This window comes from Pan paniscus, chromosome 1 (assembly GCF_029289425.2).
Source record: "Pan paniscus chromosome 1, NHGRI_mPanPan1-v2.0_pri, whole genome shotgun sequence".
In the NCBI taxonomy this organism is placed as follows: Eukaryota; Metazoa; Chordata; class Mammalia; order Primates; family Hominidae; genus Pan; species Pan paniscus.
In genome coordinates this window covers 194,809,373-194,829,175 of record NC_073249.2, presented here as the reverse complement: position 1 = coordinate 194,829,175, position 19,803 = coordinate 194,809,373, and the positions used below count along the sequence as shown (strand labels likewise).

Below are 19,803 nucleotides of genomic sequence, written 5' to 3'. Positions count from 1 at the left end.
GGTGCCTGTAATCCCAGCTATTTGGGAGACTGAGGCAGGAGAATCACTTGAACCCAGGAGGCGGAGGAGGTTGCAAGGAGCCGAGATCACACCACTGCACTCCAGCCTGGGTGACAAGAGCGAAACTCTGTCTCAAAAAAAAAAAAAAAAAGAATAAAATAAACTTAGACCAATCTCTTTTTTAACAGGATATAAACCCCTAAGATAGGTAGGTCCTCTGAACTACAGGTAGGTCCTCAAACAACCAAGTTCTCTCTTCGCTCTACAACCTCTCATGTGTCTGGGATGCGCTTCTCCAGCCCTTTACCTGGCTAACTCCTGAGGTCCTTTAAGTTCAGCCTAGATGACACCTCCTCCAGGAAGCATTCCTTAACCTGAGACTGGGTTAGGTGACCCTCCTCTGTACTCCTATAACACCTTGTACTTAATCTTATTCTTATTATTTTACCCACTCTGCTCTGCAATTGCCAGTGTATTTATCTGTGTTGCCCCCCGCCATCATCAGTATCCTGAGGATAGGAACCCACATCTTATTCACCATTATATCCTTAGCCTCTAGCATAGTTCTGGCACATAGTAAATGCTCAATAAGTAAATATTTGTTGCATATTTAGTGTAGTAGTCTCCTAATTGGTCCTCATGGTTTCGTTTTTCTCCCAATTTCTACACAACAGCTAGAGAAAGCTCAGCACAGCCTACAAGGCCATGCAGCATTGTGACCCTACCTACCTCACCCACCTCACTTCTACCTGCTTGTGCTCACTGTCTTCCCCAGCCATACGGCCTTTCTTTTTTTTCTTAGAATTCACTCCACCAGTACCTGTCTTAGGGTAGCTGCACTCGCTGCACCGTTTGTCCAGAGAGCTCTTCCCCTAGTACTTGCCATGGCTGGCTTCTTCTCCCCGATCAGGAACCCCCGAGAGAGACCTTCCTGGACCATCGTACTTAAAGTAGCAACCCATCCTTTCTCAGTCACTCTATCACAGTATCTTGTTTTATCTTTTTTTTTTTTTTTTTTTTTTTTTTGAGACTAGGTGTGCACCACCGCTCCCGGCTACATTTTGTATTTTTAATAGAGACGGGGTTTCACCATGTTGGCCAGGCTGGTCTCAAACTCCTGAACTTGGGTGATCTGCCCACCTCAGTCTCCCAAAGTGCTGGGATTACAGGCATGGGCCACCATGCCTGGCCATTTTCTCATCTTTCTAGAACTTATTTCTACCCTGTTTACTTGGTGTTTTTCTGTCTCCCCTATGTAGAAAGCAGCACAAAAGCAGGAACCCTGTCTATCCTGTTTACCGCTTACCCCACATCCAGTACAATGGCTGGCATCTATTCGGTAGGTATGTAATAAATATTCATTGAATGAATTAATGCATGCATGCCTCATGAATGGAGCAAATGCTGCCTTCGAAGTAGTCACCTTGGGCAGGTGTGTCTATCCTTGCTCTGACAGTGCCATATTGCTCAAAGGTATTTTGGGGCCTCATCTTTTAGAACTGACTTCAGGATCACTTCAAAAGTTACACAAGCTCTTAGACAAGATGGCATGAAGAAAAAAGTTACAGAAGAAAACTAGATTCACAGCTGGGCATGGTGGCTTATATCTGTAATCCCAGCACTTTGGGAGGCTGAGGCAGAGGGTCGCTTGAGCCCAGGAGTTAAAGAACAGCCTGGTCATGGCAGTGAAACCCCATCTCTACAAAAGAAACAAATTTAAATTAACTGGGCATGATGGTACATGCCTGTTGTCCCAGCTACTGGGGAGACTGAAGCAGGAGGATCGCTTGAGCTCAGGAGTTTGAGGCTGTGAGCCATGATTGTGCCACTGTACTCAGCCTGGGCAACAGAGTGAGACCTTGTCTCAAAAATAAAAAATAAATAAAATTTGTCACCTGTGTCAATATTTTGAAGAATAAACTTTAGGCTCTAAAGAGAATTTGCAAAGGGAAATTCAGGCACCTCTCATTCTGATGTGTAAGTTCTCCAGTGTTATGTTACTTCTAAAAGATCATCTTGTTTTACAGTGAAACTTCTTTTTTCTTTAAGACAAAGTCTCGCTCTGTCACCCAGGCTGGAGTGCAGTGGTGCGATCTTGGCTCACTGCAACATCTGCATCCTGGGCTTAATTGATTCCCCTGCCCCAGCCTCCCCAGTAGCTGGGATTACAGGTGCACGCCACCATGCCCTACTAATTTTTGTATTTTTAGTAGAGACGAGGTTTCACCATGTTGTTCAGGCTGGTCCTGAACTCCTGACCTCAGGTGATATGCCTGCCTTGGCCTCCCAAAGTGCTGGGAAGTGAAACTTTATACACTAAGACAACAGCGTTTTCACTTTTGGATTGCTTTCTCATTTTAGTGATTTTTGAAACAGTTCCATTGTGAATAATTCAATTTCTAGGAAAAAAAACACAATGGTATTTACGTTAGAAGGCATCTCAGGGTCTAAACAATTGCTTCCTTCTCTCCTACAAGAATCACTCCAATCTGATAACTTTGCTATTCTCAAGCATCTCACAGATTCTCACCAGTTTGTGCCCCTCTTTCTGTTCTTTCCTCTGACAAAATAGACCTTCTATCCTTTACCCCAGTCCCTAGTAAAATTGTATTCTTCTTTCTAGGCCCTGCTCAAACATTTGCCTTCCAGAATTCCCACCCCATCTAAACTTCCTTCAGAATTAATTCCATTATTTGCCGGGCATGGTGACTCACGCCTGTAATCCCAACACTTTGGGTGGCCAAAGTGGGTGGATCACTTGAGGTCAGGAGTTCAAGACAAGCCTGGCCAACATGGCAAAACCTGGTCTCTCCTAAAAATACAAAAATTAGCCAGGCGTGGTGGCGCATGCCTGTAATCCCAGCTACTTGGGTGGCTGAGGCATGATAATCACCTGAAGTTAAGGTTGCAGTGAGCTGAGATCACACCACTGCACTCCAGCCTGGGCAACAGAGCGAGAGTGTTTCAAAAAAAAAAAAAAAAAAAGAATTAATTCCATCATCCCCTTACTTCCCACTTCCCACACCAGCTAGTATAAGCACCATGAGGGCAGGTGCAATATCTGTCTTTTTCATGACTATGTCCCCAGGACTGAGCACAGTGTCTGGCACATGGTACATGTTCAAAATATATTTGTTAAATGAATAAATGCTTCTCCATTCTATTATCTTGCATATATTACTTAGTTGTTGTTGTTGTTGTTGTTGTTGTTTTTGAGATGGAGTCTCGCTCTGTCGCCCAGGCTGGAGTGCAGTGGGCATGATCTCGGCTCACTGCAACCTCCAGGTCCCAAGTTCAAGCGATTCTCCTGTCTCAGCCTCCCATGTAGCTGGGACTGCAGGCACCTGCCACTACACCTGGCTAATTTTTGTATTTTTAGTAGAGATGGGGTTTCACCATGTTGGTCAGGCTGGTCTCGAACTCCTGACCTCAGGTGATCCACCCGCCTCGACCTCCCAAAGTGCTGCAATTACAGGTGTAAGCCACCGCACCCAGCCTATTATTTAGTTCTTTAAATGCCTTCCTTTCCCTCAAGACTGCCAGTTTCTTCTATAGTGAGGTCCACAGCTTTACTCATCTTTTATCTCTCTGAGGCATGAAGAGGACAGAGGTGAGCCTGAGCCCAGAAGGTGGCATTTATTTTGCTAAAATTCCAAAGCTTGCTCTCAGATCAGCCAGCCTTTCCTTTGCTTTTATATTCTCTTTGAGCCCAAACTAAGCTTCTAATGTGAAAGGGTGGCCCTAAGTTCTGAATATTATCCCCCTCCCCAGCCCCAGGCCTGAGCCTGACTGAGCCCAAATATAGTGTCCCTTGGGTCTACATATCTCCAAATTGAGGGTGAACTCCCTTCTCTCCCTGGGCTTCTCTGACTGCCATTGCAGTCTCCTCTCCCATTCCACGACCAGAATGATCTAGGACAGGATCACTACCTCAATCAAACGCTTAAAGAGGCAGGCTGGTAGCATAAACGCCTGGGGAGTTAGAGGTAGTGCCATCTAAAGGCAGAAGCTAGTTATTGCTTGGAGGAGTATGAGCCCAGAACTCTTGTACGTCCCTAGAACATCTGATGTTTCAAGAAAAACCAGAAATCCAGAACTTTTTTAAAAATGTGAAATCTCCTAATGTTTAAGTATTGGCAACTAATTCAATTTTTTAAAGTTAGGTAGGCCTAATTTTATTTTATTTTATTTTATTTTATTTTATTTTTTGAGATGGAGTCTCACTGTGTCGCCCAGGCTGGAGTGCAGTGGCACAATCTTGGCTCACTGCAACCTCCACCTCCCAGGTTCAAGCAATTCTCTGCCTCAGCCTCCCAAGTAGCTGGGATTACAGGTGCCTGCCACCACGTCCGGCTAATTTTTGTATTTTTAGTAGAGACGGGGTTTCACCATCTTGGCCAGGCCGGTCCTGACCTTGTGATCTACCCGCCTCGGCCTACCAAAGTGCTGGGATTACAGGCGTGAGCCACTGCGCCCGGCCTAGATAGGCCTAATTTTAAAACATATGGACAGGCTAAATCTAACCTGTGAGCTGTGGTGTTCTTCCCTCCTTTCCGCGTCTGACCACGTTATCTCACTGTTCTCCACTGGCACTCTATCACCTTATCTGAGCATCAAGACTCAGACTACCTTTTTTTTTTTTTTGAGACGGAGTCTCGCTCTGTCACCCAGGCTGGAGTGCAGTGGCGCGATCTTGGCTCACTGCAAGCTCCGCCTCCCGGGTTCACGCCATTCTCCTGCCTCAGCCTCCCGAGTAGCTGGGACTACAGGCGCCCGCCACCGCGCCCGGCTAATTTTTTTTGTATTTTTAGTAGAGACGGGGTTTCACCATGTTAGCCAGGATGGTCTCAATCTCCTGACCTCGTGATCCACCCGCCTCCGCCTCCCAAAGTGCTGGGATTACAGGCGTGAGCCAGCCCGCCCGGCTCAGACTACCTTTTGGCCTTATCTCCTGCCATCTTCCATGAGCCCCTCCCCACTCATCCAAATCTAGCTCATATCCCGCAACTTGCCATTCCAGGGACCCACACCAAGTTTTGTAAAGTTTTGTTGTCTTTGCATGTGCTGTTCCTATTGATATTCATTGAGTCAACAAATATTTACTGATCAGCCAATCCAGACCAGCACTGTGCTGGGGACATAACCTTAAACACCAGAAACAAAGTTCCTGCTCTCATAGAGCTTACATTTGAGTTGCAGAGATGGAGGTTACTCAAATAATCACAAAGAGGTAAATTTTTGTGTGGTTTTTTTTTTTTTTTTTTTTGAGATGGGGTATCACTCTGTCACCCAAGATGGAGTACAGTGGCATGAGCTCGGCTCACCGCAACCTCCACCTCCTGGGCTCAAGCAATCCTCCCACCTTAGCCTCCCAAGTAGCTGGGACCACAGGCTCACATCACTACACCCAGTGAATTTTTTTTTTTTTTTTTTTTTGGTAGAGACAGGGTTTCGCCATGTTGCCCAGGCTGGTCTCGAACTCCTGAGCTCAAGTAATCCACCCACCTTGGCCTCCCAAAATGCTGGGATTACAGGAATGAGCCACCACATCCAGCCCCAAAGAGGTAAATTTAAAAGGTGCTGTTTTAGGAAGGAGCCATGAAAGCATGTAACAAAGGGAGCTAAGCCAATCTGCACTAGGGGGCCTGGACACCTTCCCTGAAGAAGTGGCAATTGACTATATCGGAAGAATATATAGGAATTACCGTAGCTAAAGAAAAGAGGAGGAGCTAAAGAAAGAAAAGAAAAGGGACTGGATTGGAGGAAGGGGGACAGTGATTGGAGTTTTAAGCTAAGGAACCAGAATGGGTGTGGTCGAGAGGAAGCAGGAGTCTGGCTTATTTGAGGAACTGAAAAAGGCCAGGGTTGCTAAGCACAGGAACCAGGGAGGAGAATGGCATGAGATGAGGTAAGAAAGCCATGTGTAGCTGGGCACAGTAGCACCTGTAGTCCCAGCTACTTGGGAGGCTGAGGAAGGAGGATCATTTGAGGCCAGGAGTTGGAGGCTGCAGTGAGCTATGATGGCGCCACTGCATTCCAGCCTGGGCAATACAGTGAGACCTGATCTCTATAAAAAAAGAAAAGAAAGTCAGGCATACAGGTAGGGGCAGGTCAAACATGTTAACAGGACTCAGGTCTTTATCCTAAAGGCAATAGGAAAAATACTATTCTGGCTTCTGGGTTGAAAATAGAAAAGGGGAAAAGGAGTGGAAGTAGGAGACCAGGTCAGAGGTGGCAGAAGTTCAAGAGAGGCATTATGGCACTTCAGATGGAGGCAGAGGCAGGGGAGACAGAGAAATGTGGATGGAATTTTCAGTATTTATGAGGTAAGCAACAAAGGACTTAAGAATGGTTTGTATGTGGTGGGGGTAGAGTGATGAGGCAGAGGAGGGAAGTCAGAACAAGTCTCAGATATCCAGGGTGTGCAGTGAGTTAGGGGTGCTGTTCCCTAAGATACAGACACTGAGGAGGAGCAGGTCAGTGGCGAAGGCAAAGGGCAGAGTGGGAGTTTGTTTGTTTATTTATTTATTTATTTTGAGACAGTCTTTCTCTGTCACCCAGGCTGGAGTGCAGTGGTGCGATCTCGGCTCACTGCAACCTCCGCCTCCCAGGTTCAAGCAATTCTCCTGCCTCAGCATCCCGAGTAGCTGGGATTAAAGGCAGGTGCCACCACACCTGGCTAATTTTTGTAGTTTTAGTAGAGACGGGGTTTTGCCATGTTGGCCAGACTCGTCTCGAACTCCTGACCTCAGCTGATCCACCCACCTCAGCCTCCCAAAGTGCTGGGATTGGGAGCCACTGTGCCCAGCCTATCTATTTATTTATTTTTGAAATGGAGTTTCACTCTTGTTGCCCAGGCTGGAGTGCAATGATGCGATCTTGGCTCACTGTAACCTCCACCTCCCAGGTTCAAGCGATTCTCCTGCCTCAGCCTCCCAAATAGCTGGGATTACAGGTGCCCGCCACCATGCCTGGGTAATTTTTATTTTTTATTTATTATTATTATTATTATTTTAGATGAAGTCTCGCTCTGTCGCCCAGGCTGGAGTGCAGTGATGCAATCTCGGTTCACTGCAACCTCCACCTCTTGGGTTCAAGCGATTCTCCTGCCTCAGCCTCCCGAGTAGCTGGGATTACTGGCGCCCACAACCACACCTGGCTAATTTTTGTATTTTTAGTAGATATGGGGTTTCACCATGTTGGCCAGGCTGGTCTAAAAACTCCTGACCTCAGGTGATCTGCCTGCCTTGGCCTCCCAAAGTGCTGGGATTGCAGATGTGACCCACTGCAACTGGCAAGCAGCTCACCTTCTGGTTAGCAGGACAGGCAGGAAAAAAAAAAAAGATGATTATAATGCAAACATCACACAAGCCTCAGCGGTCTGTGGATTCAAACAAAGCCACGTGAATGCTAATCATCCCAAGTTCCTGTTCTTGCCCCAGCAAAGTCTCCTTCAAGTATTTCTGGGATTTCTCTAGGGACTTTTCACACAAGGCTATCACTGGTCACATCAGCCTTGCTCTGATCCCCTATGCCCCTACCAAAGGTGCCTACTGTGGGAGTGCCTGATGACCCTGTGGGCAGGACTCAGACTATTATGAGGGTGGCAAAGGGCAAGACTCAAAGTGAGTGACTCCTTCAAATCTGCGGGCCCCATGTTCTCTTTCTGCGCTGGAGCAGGCCGGAGAGAGGAAAAGTTCCATGAAAGGGGAGCTGGGCCCAGAGCAGCACCGCTAATGCCTGCAGTTTGGGTTCTACTGGGGACATGTTGAGTTTGAGGAGCCTCTGAGACATCCAGATGAGGATGTCAGGGATGCAATTGGCTTTCTGGATTTGGAATTCAGAAGTTTGAGTTGGAGATCTGAATTCCAGAGCTGTAAACATGGAGGAAGGAGTACCGGCACAGGACCAAGCTTTGCTGAACTCCCAACATTTAAATGCCCTGGCCCTCCCTCCACCTGGCCACTTCCCAAATACTCAGCTTTCCTACCTCATCTGGGCAGTTGGTCAGTCACTCTCTCCTGTGCATACCTATGTGTCTCTGCACAGTCTTCTATTACAACACCTTTCATTCTACATGGCAACTTGATTTACATATTTGTCTCCTTGAGAGTAGGGACTTTCTCTTAATGTTGAATTTTGGTCTCCCCATCTCCTTCCCCTTCCCTCCACATATTTGGCTCCAAGTAGGTGTTTAAAATTGAACAAATGAACTACACTTTTTTTTTCTTTTCCTTTCTTTCTTTTTTTTTTTTTTTTGACAGTCTCGCTGTGTCACCCAGGCTGGAATGCAGTGGTGTGATCTCGGCTCACTGCAACCTCCATCTCGTGGGTTTCAGCAATTCTCTGCCTCAGCCTCCCGAGTAGCTGGGATTACAGACACCCACCACCACGCCCGACTAATTTTTGTATTTTTAGTAGAGACGGGGTTTCACCATCGTGGCTAGCCTGGTCTTGAACTCCTGACCTTGTGATCCACCAGCCTCAGCCTCCCAAAGTGCTGGGATTACAGGCATGAGCCACCGCGCCACCTGAACTACACTCTTGGAAAAGAAACTCTCCTGCCCAGGGCTGGGGCCTTTTGTCTCCTGGGAACTGGCTGCAATGCAGGAGAGGTAGATGGGGCCTGCAGATCTCCCACCTGCTGAGATCACACAGGTCAGGAGCTCTAGGCAAGTTTCAGTCCTTCTAGTCATTCCCGTAGGGATTCATGTGAAAGTGAAAGTCTGCAGTAGGGTACTCAATAAATGCGTGTGGTGATCATAACAATGGCCAATATTGCTTATGAAGTACCTACTAATTGCCAGCCTCTGTGCTAAGTGCTTTATAGATACTATCATGTTAACCCTATATGTGTTAACCCTAACAGCCCTGGGGCAGGCATTGTTATATCCTCTGTTTTTGGTTTGTTTGTTTGTTTTGAGACAGAGTCTTGCTCTGTCGCCCAGACTGGAGTGCAGTGGCGCGATCTCGGCTCACTGCAACCTCCGCCTCCCAGGGTCCAACGATTCTCCTGCCTCAGGCTCCCGAGTAGCTGGGATTACAGGTGCGCACCACCACGTCCGGCTAATTTTTTTACTTTTAGTAGAGATGGGGTTTCACCATGTTGGCCAAGCTGGTCTCGAACTCCTGAACTCATGATCCACCCGCCTTGGCCTCCCAAAGTGCTGGGATTACAGGCGTGAGCCACCGCACCCGGCCATCTCTGTTTTATCAAGGAGAGGAAAGAGGAGTCTGAGCTAGTGTGATGGTTAATTTTCGGTGTCAACTTCACCGGATTAAGGAATACCCAGAGGATTGATAAAGCATTATTTCTGGGTGTGTCTGTGAGTGTGTTCCCAGAAGAGAGTGGCCTGTGAGTGGACTGAATGGTACAGATCCGCCCTCAATGTGGGCGGGCGCCAGCTAATGGGCTAGGGCCCAGAATGAACACAAAAGGCAAAGAAGGGATTTCCTGTCTCTCTTCCTGGAGCTAGGACACTCTTCTTCTCCTGTCCTTAGACATTAGATCCCCATGCTCTTCAGCCCTTGGACTCCAGGACTTACACCAGCAGCCCCTGGGTTCTCAGGCCTTCATCCTCTAAGCATCACACCACTGGCTTCCTTGGTTCTGAGGATCTCAGATTTGGACTGAGCCACACGACCAGCTTGCCAGGGTCTCCAGCTTGCAGAAGGCCTCCAATGGGACTTCTCAGCCTCCATAATCATGTGAACCAATTGCCCTCACAAGTCCCCTCTTGAATGTCTATATCTATCTATATACTGTATTTATTCTGTCTCTCTAAAGAATCCTGACTAACGCAGCAAAGCAAAACACTGTGCTCAATCACCCAGCAGGTAAGAGGCAGAGCTACCAACCTCCATCTGAACCATTATGCACTGCTGCTGTACCCTATACCATAGTAACTGGATTAAGGGTAGAAGAAACTTGCTCTTTTTGGAACCTCCTCCTCCCCCCAAAACAAGCCTAGCTATACTCAATGAAAATTATACAGATTAGAGAGTAGGACTTGGCCAGGCGCGGTGGCTCATGCCTGTAACCCCAGCACTTTGGGAGGCTGAGGCAGGCGGATCACGAGGTCAGGAGATCGAGACCATCCTGGCTAACACGGTGAAACACTGTCTCTACTAAAAATACAAAAAAATTAGCTGGGCACGGTGGTGAGCTGTAGTCCCAGCTACCCGGGAGGCTGAGGCAGGAGAATGGCGTGAACCCAGGAGGTGGAGCTTGTAGTGAGCTGAGATCCCGCCACTGCACTCCAGCCTGGGTGACAGAGCAAGACTCCATCTCAAAAAAAAAAAAAAAAAAAAAAGGAGAGAGAGAGTAGGACTTTCAGATCCATAGCCAACATAAAGCACCCACAAATCTTCATCAGGTACTAAAGGGTATAATAGTGATTACTTCTGTTTATAAGCCCTACTATCAGGAGGTTTACACTGATATTTGTTAATGTTCACAACAAGCCTTCAAGGTAGATGGCATTACCCCACTTTATAGAAGAGAAAACTAAGTTTCAGAGGTCTTCCAAATGATTCACAGTGAGGACAAGGCATTGCCGGGTTGTTTGAATTTGCCCCACTCCAACATTAACCTTCAGGTGGACCTGGGGTAGCATACTGTGGTGAACACAAAATAAACTCCCGACTTCCAGGCTTTCAGAGCAGAAATTACTCTTCCCTACCCCCTGAGAAGGGCCCCCAAAATAGAAGGCTGCTGCATCACTTAGTGGATACATACACTGCAACCTCAACCACTCTTGGCCTGACATTACCTTTAGGGTTCTCGCCTGGAAGAAGAGCACATCTCTCCCGCTCAGCCTACTCTCAGGGAAAGCAAGTAAAGATCTGGCAAGCACCCAGAAAGACTGAGGGTTATTTTTTGTTTTGTTTCCAGTGTTTTTAAAATTGTATATAGTTATGGCTACAACATGTTTTGATATACATATGCAGTAACTGTTGATTCTAGTCTAGAAAGGCCATAGATACCACTACCCAGCTCCTTCTCAGACAAACCTTTATCAAAGTTTTATTAGCCTCAGCTCAAGGTATCTCTATTTGGGCATCTCATTACAGGGCAAGGACGCTTCAGCCATTTGTAACACCACCACTCAAGAAGGATCTTCAAGGGTGGCAGTGGAAATGAGTTGCAAAGGAACTGTAAATTCTCCTTGCCCCTTCCCCCCTCTTCATGCAGTTGCTCTCTCAACCCACTTATTCCTTCAAGTCTGACACTGGATTACTCCCATTCCCTGAACACATTTCCCACATTCTCATCTCTGCTCATTTATTCCACTTCCCTTTGCCTGGAACTTATTCTTCCTTGGCCAAAATCTATCTTCTGCATTGAACTCCAACAGCACTTAATTTTTTTGTTTCTTTTTTCTTTTTGACACGGAGTCTGACTCTGTTGCCCAGGCTGGAGTGCAGTGTGGCGCGATCTCGGCTCACTGTAACCTCCACCTCCCGGGTTCAAGCAATTCTCCTGCCTCAGCCTCCCAAGTAGCTGGGATTACAGGTGCATGCCACTACGTTCAGCTAACTTTTTTATGTTTTTAGTAGAGATGGGGTTTCACTGTATTAGCCAGGCTGGTCTTGAACTCCTGACCTCAGGTGATCTACCCACTTCGGCCTCCCAAAGTGCTGGGATTACAGGAGTGGGCCACCGCGCTGGCCTTTTTTTTTTTTTTTTTTTTTTTTTTTTTTTTGAGACAAGGTCTCACTCTGTCGTCCAGGCTGAGTGCAGTGGGGCAGTCGTTGCTCACTGCAGCCTCAATTTCCCAGGCTCAAGCAGCGATCTTCCCACCTCAGTCTCTCAAGTAGCTGGGGACAACAGGTGCACGCCACCACACTCAGCTAATTCCTTTCTTTCTTTCTTTCTTTTCCCAAGACAGAGTCTCGCACTGTCCCCCAGGCTGGAGTGCAGTGCTGCAATCTCAGCTCACTGCAACCTCCGCCTCCTGGGTTCAAGCGATTCTTCTGCCTCAGCCTCCTGAGTAGCTGGGACTACAGGCACACCACCACACCCAGCTAATTTTTGTATTTTTAGTAGAGACGGGGTTTCACAATGTTGGCCAGGATGGTCTCGATCTCTTGACCTTGTGATCTGCCCGCCTCGGTTTCCCAAAGTGCTGGGATTACAAGCATGAGCCATCGCATCTGGCCTATATTTTATATTACATATATATAATTTATGTAGATACATGTTTTGTTTTCATTTCTGTGGGTAATTTGGAAATCCTCTCCCTTAACCCCTTAAAGAAGGCCTTTAGGTTCTCTAGTTAAAGGGTTCTAAGCTTCACATCCAAAAATCAAGTTTCCAGGCACTCAGAAGACAATTTCCGAATAAACCTTTTTTCCTCGTTTTTTTTTTTTTTTTTTTTTTTTTTTTTTTTTTTTTTTTTTTTTTTGAGACGTAGTCTCGCTCTGTTGCCCAGGCTGGACTGCAGTGGCGTGATCTCGGCTCACGGCAGCCTCCGCGTCCCTGGTTCAAGCAATTCTCCTGCCTCAGCCTCCCAAGTAGCTAGGATTACAGGCATGCACCACCACACCCGGCTAATTTTTATATTTTTAGTAAAGATGGGGTTTCATCATGTTGGCCAAGTTGGTCTCGAACTCCTGGCCTCAGGTGATTTGCCCACCTCGGCCTCCCAAAGTGTTGGGATCACAGGCATGAGCCACCAAGCCGGGCGGAAACTTTTTTTATTGTAGAGATGAGGTCTCATTATATTGTCCAGGCTGCTCTCGAACTCCTAGCCTCAAGTAATCCTCCCACCTAGGCCTCCCAAAGTGCTGGGATTACAGGCATAAGCCACCGCACCGGTCCCCAAAGACTTTTGAAAAGTGTGGGCTCATTAGGAGAACTAATCCAGAAGGAAAAGAGATGGGAGTGAGTGCTTTAAATGGAAGAAGAAAATAATCTGCGGAGGGAAGGGAAAGTTAGAGAGGGCACCAGGCTTTTGATGGCTTATGGGACAAGTAGGGACCTAAGGCTCCACTTGCATATAGCACACCAGGATGTGGAGAACGTCGTAGGCGACTGTCCACTATGTACCTTGCCTTTGAGAGTAGTGGCAAGGGTCTCTTTGAGCAAGTCTGGAGTGGTAGAAGAAGCCATCCTAATGATGCAACCAACGTGGATTAAGGATCTGGTCTCTACCTCACTTTTTGAAGGAAGAAACACTTAATTGGCAATAATGACGGCGAAACAAACACAATTCAGAGAAAGCAGTAAACTATGTAAAAAGAGCTAAAATGCTGCTTAAGATTTCCCGTACCAACAATGTCAACCGTTTTAGAACCGACTGGAATATATGTAATACTGGAAATATATATACTGGAAACAACTTCTTGTGTTCCCTGATGTCTGGGACCCTTTTCCTTGCTAGACTTCAGATCTCTGATCTGAACCATCCCTCTTAGTTCAAGTACTCCAATCGCCTTCAGTGTTTCCACCAAGCCGTCCTTCCTCAATTTCTCGCTCCAGGTTTCCCTTCCCCAACTTTCCCCCTGCATCAGACTCTCCCTCAGCCTTCCTTTCTCCCTGTGCAGTCTGTCTCACTCCTGTCTTCCTCCCCAGGCGGTCTCAATTCTCTCTCCCTCCCCTTTCCGTGTCCCTCACGGCAGTCTTTTACTTCCTTACTTCGGTGACCGCCCCCCACCCCACTCCCCACAGCCTCCCTCCACTGCTCAGCCGTTGGAGAGGGCGTGGCCCCGCGAGTAACAGGTCTTCCGCCCCACACTCCGCGGGCCCGCGCGCAGACAAAGACATTCCACAGCTCCCGCCCCCTCCACGCCAGAAAGGGGAGGAGACACGTGTCCCGCTAGCGCCGAGTCACGTGGAAAACGAAACAAACGGAGCCGGCTGCCTCCCGCGCATGCGCATCAAGCTCTGGCCTGGCGGGCGCGGAGGGAAAGCCAGAGTCGGGAGGCGACTTCTCGGACAACGCGGCGGTGCGCAGGCGCCGTGGCCGGACTGGGGACTTTGTTCTCCGCGGAGAAACCCAAGGGCGGTGCCGGTGGCTGGCTGCGCACGCGCGCCGCCTCATTTCCGGTGCTCTCTCTCGCTGGGTCGCTCGGGTCGGCTTCGGTCGCTACCGCTCCCGCTCTGCCACCCCCGCCAACCGCCGCTCGGGCCTCCGTCGCTGCCGCGTCGCTTTCTCGCTCCTTGGATCGCACATCCTCCCAGATGCAGCGCCGGGACGACCCCGCCGCGCGCATGAGCCGGTCTTCGGGCCGTAGCGGCTCCATGGACCCCTCCGGTGCCCACCCCTCGGTGCGTCAGACGCCGTCTCGGCAGCCGCCGCTGCCTCACCGGTCCCGGGGAGGCGGAGGGGGATCCCGCGGGGGCGCCCGGGCCTCGCCCGCCACGCAGCCGCCACCGCTGCTGCCGCCCTCGGCCACGGGTCCCGACGCGACAGTGGGCGGGCCAGCGCCGACCCCGCTGCTGCCCCCCTCGGCCACAGCCTCGGTCAAGATGGAGCCAGAGAACAAGTACCTGCCCGAACTCATGGCCGAGAAGGACTCGCTCGACCCGTCCTTCACTCACGCCATGCAGCTGCTGACGGCAGGTAAGGGGGCCTCCCGTGTCCCTCTGGGTCGCCCGGCCATCCCGGGCATGAGTGGCCCTGGCTTTGTTCCTCTCGCTTCCCGCCCCCTCGGGACCGAGGCAGTCGGGAGTTCCGGTCTCATCCTCATTTTTGGGAGCCTGGATTCCACATTCCCACCTCAGCCCGGAGTGCGTGGGAGAATTTCTAGGCTGCAGTGGAGGCCCGAAGGCGACTTTGCGATCTCCTAGCGCTAATGTCTTGATGGATAGTGCTGAGCTCCCCGCCCCTTTCCCGACTCTTCCCTCCTCCCTCCTCTTGCGGCTGCCGGGCGCGCAGATTCTTCCAGAAATGAACCTTTATTTCCCCCTTTCCCTGAAGGGAAACCCTTTTTGATCGCAGGTGGCGATGAGCGCCTCGACCGAGGTGTAGGAGGTGAAGACAGCCAGAGCGGGGAGGGACCGTGGGAGGAAGGGCCGAGGTGAGGTGGGGTGAGGCTGGAATGCCCTGTCCAGTGCCTTGCTGTCGCTGGGGCCGAACCGGACTTAGCGGTAACCGCAGCTTAAGTTGCTGGGAGGAAGGAGCGATTTATGTGGATCGGAGCTTGAGGTTTCCGAATCAGATTTCCGACTAAGGCTGATAAAATAAGAATTGCTACTGAGCCATTTTACACTGTGTGTTCACTGTCGTTGAAGGAGTGAAATAACCCTAGAGACAGTGAAATGGGACGATAGGGACTCCCGCGTAGTTCACATGACGTTTCCCAACGAGATGGACAGAAATTGAGAGAAGTTGCATGATGCCTGTACTGAAAGGCTTGGCCTTTTTGTTGCTGTTTTTTACATTTTTGATTCAGTAGTGAAATAGATTAGAAATGAGAGTCTTTGTTCTGTAGGTTAGCGCTCTTTTCCTCATCAGCACTGGCCAATCATCTAGTCGCTCTGATTTTTCCCTAAAGCTGTCTGACTTTCGCTTCTAGTTAAAATATTATTTTAATAAATATTTTTTATGATACCTAAATTTTAGTAAGCAAGTAAAAATTCACATCCTTCAACACTGAATGAGTAGTTGGACTCTTTGGCAAGGTTAATATAATGGACAGTTCATTATGAAAATATTATCTCCCTCCCTTTGTTCTCTGTCTCCCAACACTGTAAGGTAAGGGATCTTTACCAGTGTGGTGGTCATCTTTTATGCTTTCTTAAGATAACTGTCAAAAACTGTTGATCCTTAAAAGTTACTTTTAATTTTCAGTCTCCCCTCATTGCTTAACTAAGAGAGTGCTCTTTATTTTTAACTTGGGCTTTCTGGATGTATTTTTTTAAAACCCAACTGAAATTGGAGAAATGTGATTGAGGTTAATGTTGGTTTGGGATGTATGAATTCTTTCTAGCATGGATAAGTGTTAATGTATGTTGAGCCTGGCTTTTAAGGTATTTCTGAATTATCTTGCAAGGGGATTGCAGTGAAGTCACAACCCATTGTGCGGAAGTGAGACTTTGAGAAGATAGAATAGTAGTATTTAAGCTCTGGTAAGATCACATGGAAGGGGCAGGCGCGGTGGCTCACACCTGTAATCCCAGCACTTTGGGAGGCCGAGACGGGCTGATCGCGAGGTCAGGAGTTGGAGACCAGCCTGATCAACATGGTGAAACCCCGTCTCTACTAAAAATACAAAATTAGCTTGGCGTGGTGGCGCACGCCTGTGATCCCAGCTACTTTGGAAGCTGAGGCAGGAAAATCACTTGAACCTGGGAAGCGAAGGTTGCAGGGAGCCCAGATTGCGCCATTACACTCCAGCCTGGGCAACAAGAGCTAAACTCCATCTCAAAAAAGGAAAAAAAGAAAGAAAGAAAGAAAAGAACACACGGAAGAAAAATATAGCTAACACTTAATGTTTGAGGTCTGAGCACTTTACATTAAATATTTAACCTATAAAATGAAATGAGAACTTACTTTTATTATCCTCACTTATACAGATGAGGAAACCAAGACACCCAGAGATTAATAATTTGCCTAAGGTAACAAAATTAGTAAGCATCGTAACCAGGATTTTTGGTCAGTCTACACACCTTCCCCGTTCCCTCACTATAGTGCCTGCTGCAAATTGTACTTTAAGCTATAGTGGGACAAAATATTAAAATTTATCTGGGATGATAGGTGACCAAAAAAAAAAAGTATATTTGAAAGTATCACAGTGTTAACAGGGCAGTGAAGATGATAAGGCTAAGATACAAAAAGGAAACCAGAGAGCAGAGTCTACTGCGTGGGACTGTGGCTCCTCCAGGCACCTTTGACCATTCCCAATAAGGTACCGTGAGACCCTGAGCACTCTTCCTATACCACCTACACAGCTCTCCTCTTCCTTTCCTGGGTTTACTTTTTCACTATCAGCATCTGTTGCACTATATTGTCGTTATGTACAGTATTTGTTTGTTGATTACCCATTCTCCATGGCTAGAATGTCAGCTCCACCAGAGCGCAGGAATCTTTTGTCTACTTTGTTCACCGTTGTATCTTCTATGCCTTGAAGAGTGCTGCACAGAGTGGCCTCTTATTAAATATTTCACGAAATAATACATATTCACCTTCATTGAAGGTGGGACTGATGAAAAAATGATGACAGCCGGGCACAGTGGCTCACACCTATAATCCCAACTCTTTGGGAGGCTAAGGCAGACGGATCACTTGAGGTCAGGAGTTCAAGACCAGGCTGGCCAACATGGTGAAACCCCGTCTCTACCAAAAATACAAAAATTAGCCGGGCGTGGTGGCACATGCCTGTAATCCCAGCTACTTGGGAGGCTGAGGCAGGAGAATCACTTGAAACCGGGAGTTGGAGGTTACAGTGAGCCCAGATTGCACCATTGCACTCCAGCCTGGGTGAAGAAGCAAGACTCCGTCTCAAAAAAAAAAAAAAAGACAAAATTTTGAGGGATGTAGATTTTGAATGTAGACTTCTATGTTAGCCAGATTGATATTCAGCTGTGATGACTGTCGAATGTATCTGCAGACATAAGGATTCAATCATCCATCTTTGTCTTCTGGAAGAGAAATAATTTACCTTATTGTGTTAATATATTTATATACTAAGTAAAATGCTGTTGTATATATTCGAATATGTCTGCAGACATAAGGATTCAATCATCTATCTTTGTTTTCTGGAAGAGAAATAATTTACCTTATTGTGTTAATATATTTATATAGTAAGTAAAATGCTGTTGTATAGATACCAGTGTTCTTTTTCTCCTTTTTTTTTTTTTTTTTTTTTGAGACGGAGTTGCACTCTTGTTGCCCAGGCTGGAGTGCAATGGCGCGATCTCGGCTCACCGCAACCTCCACCTCCCAGGTTCAAACAATTCTCCTGCCTCAGCTTCCCTGGTAGCTGGGATTATAGGCATGTGCCACCACGCTCGGCTAATTTCGTATTTTTAGTAGAGACGGGGTTTCTCCATGTTGGTCAGGCTGGTCTCAAACTCCCGACCTCAGGTGATCCGCCTGCCTCGGCCTCCCAAAGTGCTGGGATTACAGGCATGAGCCACTGCGCCCGGCCTATTTTTCTACTTTCTACAATTAGGGAAATACAAGTTAGTATAAGTGACTCAAGAATAAACATTTTGAATAGATTAGCAATCTGCAAAAGATCTTGGAGGGATACTCAAAAATCCATCCTTCAAAAGCATACAGTGGAAAACATTTTACAAAGTCTGTTGAAACTTCAAAATAGTTAATTCCTTTATTTAGAATATTCTCTAGAAATACATTGAGACCTTCCCAGTTCATTCTACAGGGCTAGCAAAACCTGCTTTTAAAACTGGAAAATAAGGGCCGGGCCTGGTGGCTCATGCCTGTAATCCCAGCACTTTGGGAGGCCGAGGCAGGCAAAGCACGAGGTCAGGAGTTCGAGACCAGCCTGGCCAACGTGGTGAAACCCTGTCTCTACTAAAAATACAAAAAATTACCCCTGGTGTGGTGGTGGACGCCTGTAATCCCAGCTACTCAGGAGGCTAAGGCAGGAAAATCATTTGAACTCAGGAGACGGAGGTTGCAGTGAGCCAAGATCGCACCACTGCACTCCAGCCTGGGCGACAGTGTGAGACTCCGTCTCAAAAAAGCAAACAGGCCGGGTGCGGTGGCTCACGCCTGTAATCACAGCACTTTGGGAGGCCGAGGCGGGTGGATCACGAGGTCAGGAGATCAAGACCATCCTGGCTAACACAGTGAAACCCCGTCTCTACTAAAAGATACAAAAAAATTAGCTGGGCGCAGTGGCGGGCGCCTGTAGTCCCAGCTACTGGGGAGGCTGAGGCAGGAGAATGGCGTGAACCCGGGAGGTGGAGTTTGCAGTGAGCCGAGATCGCGCCACTGCACTCCAGCCTGGGGGACAGAGTGAGACTCCGTCTCAAAAACAAACAAACAAACAAACTGGAGAGTAAGGCCAGGTGCGGTGGCCCATGCCTGTAATCCCAGCACTTTGGGATGCCGAGGCAGTCGGATCACTTGAGGTCAGAAGTTCGAGACCAGTCTGACCAACATGGTGAAACCCTGTCTCTACTAAAAATACAAAAGATAGCTGGGCGTGGTGGCACGTGCCTGTAATCCTAGCTACTCGGGAGCCTGTAATTCCAGCTACTCAGGAGGCTGAGGCAGGAGAATCACTTGAACCCGGGAGGTGGAGTTTGCAGTGAGCCGAGATTGCGCCGCCACTGCACTCCAGCCTGGGCGACAGAGCGAGACTCTGTCTTAAAAAAAAAACAAAAACCAGCAACACCTTTTCTAGGAATATGCTCAAAGAAACTTATACATGAGCACTTGATTCATGAAATGGTGTACCTTGTTCACAAAATGTTGCAACTTGTTTCACCATTCATTGGATAATGTGATAGATTTACAACAGAAAATATTTGGCTGGGCACAGTTTCTCACGCCTGTAATCCCAGCATTTTGGGAGGCCGAGGCGGGTGGATTACCTGAGGTCAGAAGTTTAAGACCAGCCTGACCAACATGGTGAAACCCTGTCTTTACTAAAAATACAAAAATTAGTTGGGCGTGGTGGCAGGTGCCTGTAATGCCGGCTACTTGGAAGGCTGAGGCAGGAGAATTGCTGAAACCCGGGAGACAGAGGTTGCAGTGAGCTGAGATCTAGCCAACAAGTGAAACTCAATCTCAAAAAAAAAACAAAAAGAAAGAAAGAAAGAAAAAGAAAATATTTGTACAGCAGTGAAAATGGATGAACTATAGCTGCAGGCAACAACATGGA

General features: G+C 47.8%; 1 protein-coding gene across 2 annotated transcripts in view; it reads left to right on the top strand.

Annotated features, from left to right (window-relative positions):
* Positions 1 to 11,711: 11,711 nt before the first annotated feature.
* Positions 11,712 to 19,803, top strand: part of KHDRBS1 (KH RNA binding domain containing, signal transduction associated 1) — a 49,361-nt gene continuing 41,269 nt past the window's right edge. For both annotated transcript variants that reach the window (XR_004671569.3, XM_003828137.6), the window contains exon 1: positions 11,712 to 14,567. Coding sequence is in view for 1 of the 2 variants with exons in the window: in XM_003828137.6 (XP_003828185.1) it covers positions 14,186 to 14,567 (382 nt within the window). In the remaining variant the exon portion in view is untranslated. The remainder of the gene's footprint in view (positions 14,568 to 19,803) is intronic.